Below are 3267 nucleotides of genomic sequence, written 5' to 3' on the forward strand. Positions count from 1 at the left end.
CATAAAGATAAAACGTAAATATAACACAGTTATTAATGTACGTTGGAATTAAATTTTCTTTTCTTTTATTTACATGTAAATAAGAAATTATAAGAAAGATGCAGTAGAGCAGTATTTTTTACGGAATAATTAGGAAAAGAGGAAAGAAAAATAAATGAAAAAAGAAGTTTAAGACAACAGATTTCCATTTATGAGAAATAGGGAAATCATATTAATTATTTGAATTCGAAATACAGAGGAAAACAATTATTTCCTGAAGGAAGGAGCGTAAATCAATACTGAAGAGAATTCTTAATACCTATGGTCCAAGCGAGCGTCATTCACACGAAATTGGCATCTATATATATATACAAATATTTGACGCATGCGTGCGTCTGTTCCCTTGAAATGTACAGTGTTCATGTGTTCTCACCTATGATTCGGCTCATTTGCGAAATAATCAACGCGCATCATCTTTCCTGAGGTCCAATGATGACTTCTTGGCCTGTGTGCTATTGGGTTTATAAGATTCTTTAGATCTAATGTTATGCGTGGACTTGATATATTTATGGGTCACGTATATTGGGACGGAAAAAATCATTGCATCCCTGGAGGCAGTATTAAACTCATGAAGCTTGCAAGAATAAACAACGAGTGTGTGGATAGTGTATGATGAAACTAGATAAATAACAATTAAGTAATTCTTCAATTTTTTTGAAAGTAATTTGACACCTATTTCATCCATAATAATTTTCCATGTTAATAGCTTTATTGGGGACTCTTCATAGAGCTTGTCAAATTTTTTCATATAATTCATTGTCTACTTAAAAACAGGTTTTAACAGTACATGATAAAATTCTTTATGTGAAGATGACTCTTTCTTAGGGGGTTCGCGTTCTTTTTCCCTCGGCTTATCACATTTCAATGAATGATGGCATTTCGGGAGATTACTTTTAAAAAAACCATCAAAAGTGCCAATTGATTCTAAGTCATAACCAAAGTCGAAACATGAGGTATCACGAACTTCTTGTCCTTCTCCTTCTTCGACATACTTAGTCTTAACACGATGGGTTATGCCGCTGGTAGTACTAGAATATGAATTGTACTAATATTCTGGTATGTCCTCTTCCTGTAATTTTTCAGAAAAATCAAAAATTTGAAATAAATACAATTTTTCAAAAGTAGCTGCAAACCTTTTGTAGATTTACTGACTTTTCGCCATTACTACAAAACTTCACTGAACTTGTTAATTTATCTTAATCACTGATATCGTATTCTAGTGATTGTTTTGATTTTCCATACGTACTGATATCGAATAGCAATGATTCCTTTGATGTTTCATCTAAGATTTCATATCCCACAGAATTGAGTGATGTTCGATCAAAATTATCAAAATCCAGTGAAGTTAAAGATTTCTTAGTTTTTTTACTTAATATCTGTAGGATGGATATATTCTGTAAAATGTCACCCTTGTCTAACAGGGTATTAAATCGTTTTTCAGAATCTTCATCATTTTCATTCACTATTTCTAGTAGTTTCTTTCTTAGTGGCTTGTACTTTTCTGTGGGTTCTTGATGTACTGCTAATTTGCCCTCTGATAACCGATTAGTGCCTCCATAATGTCAATCGATTTTGTATATGTTAAAGAATACAGGGATACAGATACGAAATGTATTAAGAAAGACAAGTGCCTTTTCAACTAAACTTAACAATTTTTTGCTCAAATTGATCAGTACTGAATAGCGCTTTGTAGAAATGTAAAAGGCTACTAGATGGCGTTCCTTTTTTGTTCGTATTTTATTAGCATTTTTAATTCTATTTAGATAAAATGTGTTTGTATAACTGTGTGTTGCTATCTTTATAGAAGGGGTATCACTCAATGCAGGATTAAAGATTTTCATCGTATTATTAACATTGTTATGATTAGAATGACATATCGCTAATTTTAAGTGCGTTATTTATGTACGCATACCTGGGTAAAAATGAGTATATATTATATAAGTACCCACTTGAGTTAACTTTCCTTTAGCGTATGATTTGCTAGGATTAGCAGAATTAGCTGAGCGACAATGTGTTCAAAAAGTGTTTATGTCGTAGCATATGCCCTGAGGTGCTGTGAATGAGAAATAGGAATGAATGTTCGAGCAGAACATTGCTGTTTGCATAAAATGATATATGATGCCGTACGAATAGCATTTACTATGAGAAAATCCTAATTTGGCGGAGGAAAATACACATCTCCTCTCTCTCTCCTAAAAAAGAGATATTCATTCCTGACCATACATTTAGAAACGAATCTCTTTTTTGTGTTATACTTTTAAGAAGAAGTAGCAGAAAAAAAAATTAACAATTTCCGTGGAAAAAATAAATGCAATTTTTTTCCTTTAATTGAGCTCTGAAAATTGTGAATATGGATTTATACTAATAATTCTGCCATAGCTGAAGGTTCTATTTCGCATACATACGGATGTTACTTTTTCTTCTAACACATTACATGCCATAATGAAAATATTACAACAGTGTTCCTAGTTCATGTGATTATTTTGGGTAACCGATTTTCGGATAATTTCTTTTGGAACCCTTGCTTGCAATTCCGCATTTAGAGTTTTGCATTTCGAACTTATTCTAATGATCCATATACACATATTGTAACAGAACATAATGTGTCATTTGTTTATTACAAACTGCACGGGTATAAGTAATGATAAGGACGAACTATTTCATTATAACCTGAAGGAAGGGCACACCGAAATTGTATTTCATTTATGAGAGGTTGTACGTTCTTATAAAGAGAGTAGATGTGGCTTATTTAATCTAACTATTTTTAGAATTAATAACGAAATAGGGAGGAATCTAAAGGTGGAAAATAGTTAAAGGTCCTTTCTGAATACACGTTTACGTTGTTGCAATATTGCGCGATTAATAATGTCTTAAGAATGAAACATATAGGAGAAGATGTAAGAATGTTCAATTATTTTCTGCTCCGTAGAAGGGAAATAAGCGCTGTGTATTGTATCGCTGAAGGTTTAAGTTCAGTAGGCTGGTCTTATTTCCATTTTCATTTTCCTTTTTTGTGTGGACACCTGAATTCATAGAAATGTATACATTGTTATATATTTATCTGAGCATTATTCGTGCTTTGCAACCATAGGCATATAATATTATTTTTCCTTCTTCCAGGCTCGTACCTAAGTTAATTTATGCGAAATTAGCATATTTTTACGATATATTATATATGTTTCATTGCGGACTTTTACGGAGTTTCTTATTGCTAACAATGGCGCAATT

The 3267-nt window shown here is 32.1% G+C and overlaps 2 protein-coding genes across 2 annotated transcripts; both read right to left on the reverse strand.

The window, feature by feature from the left end:
- Nucleotides 1-439: 439 nt before the first annotated feature.
- C922_05796 (hypothetical protein) lies at nucleotides 440-796 on the reverse strand (the record flags this gene model as incomplete). The annotated part of the gene is made up of 1 exon (XM_008821367.1): nucleotides 440-796. The coding sequence occupies one exon, from the start codon at nucleotides 794-796 to the stop codon at nucleotides 440-442; it is 357 nt and encodes a 118-aa protein (XP_008819589.1).
- Nucleotides 797-799: 3 nt separating this feature from the next.
- C922_05797 (hypothetical protein) lies at nucleotides 800-1880 on the reverse strand (the record flags this gene model as incomplete). The annotated part of the gene is made up of 3 exons (XM_008821368.1): nucleotides 800-1020; nucleotides 1244-1591; nucleotides 1685-1880. 3 exons carry the CDS (start codon nucleotides 1878-1880, stop codon nucleotides 800-802), a joined length of 765 nt encoding a protein of 254 aa, XP_008819590.1.
- Nucleotides 1881-3267: the final 1387 nt, after the last annotated feature.

The sequence above is a fragment of the Plasmodium inui genome (genome assembly GCF_000524495.1).
Source record: "Plasmodium inui San Antonio 1 unplaced genomic scaffold supercont1.187, whole genome shotgun sequence".
NCBI lineage: Eukaryota > Apicomplexa > Aconoidasida > Haemosporida > Plasmodiidae > Plasmodium > Plasmodium inui.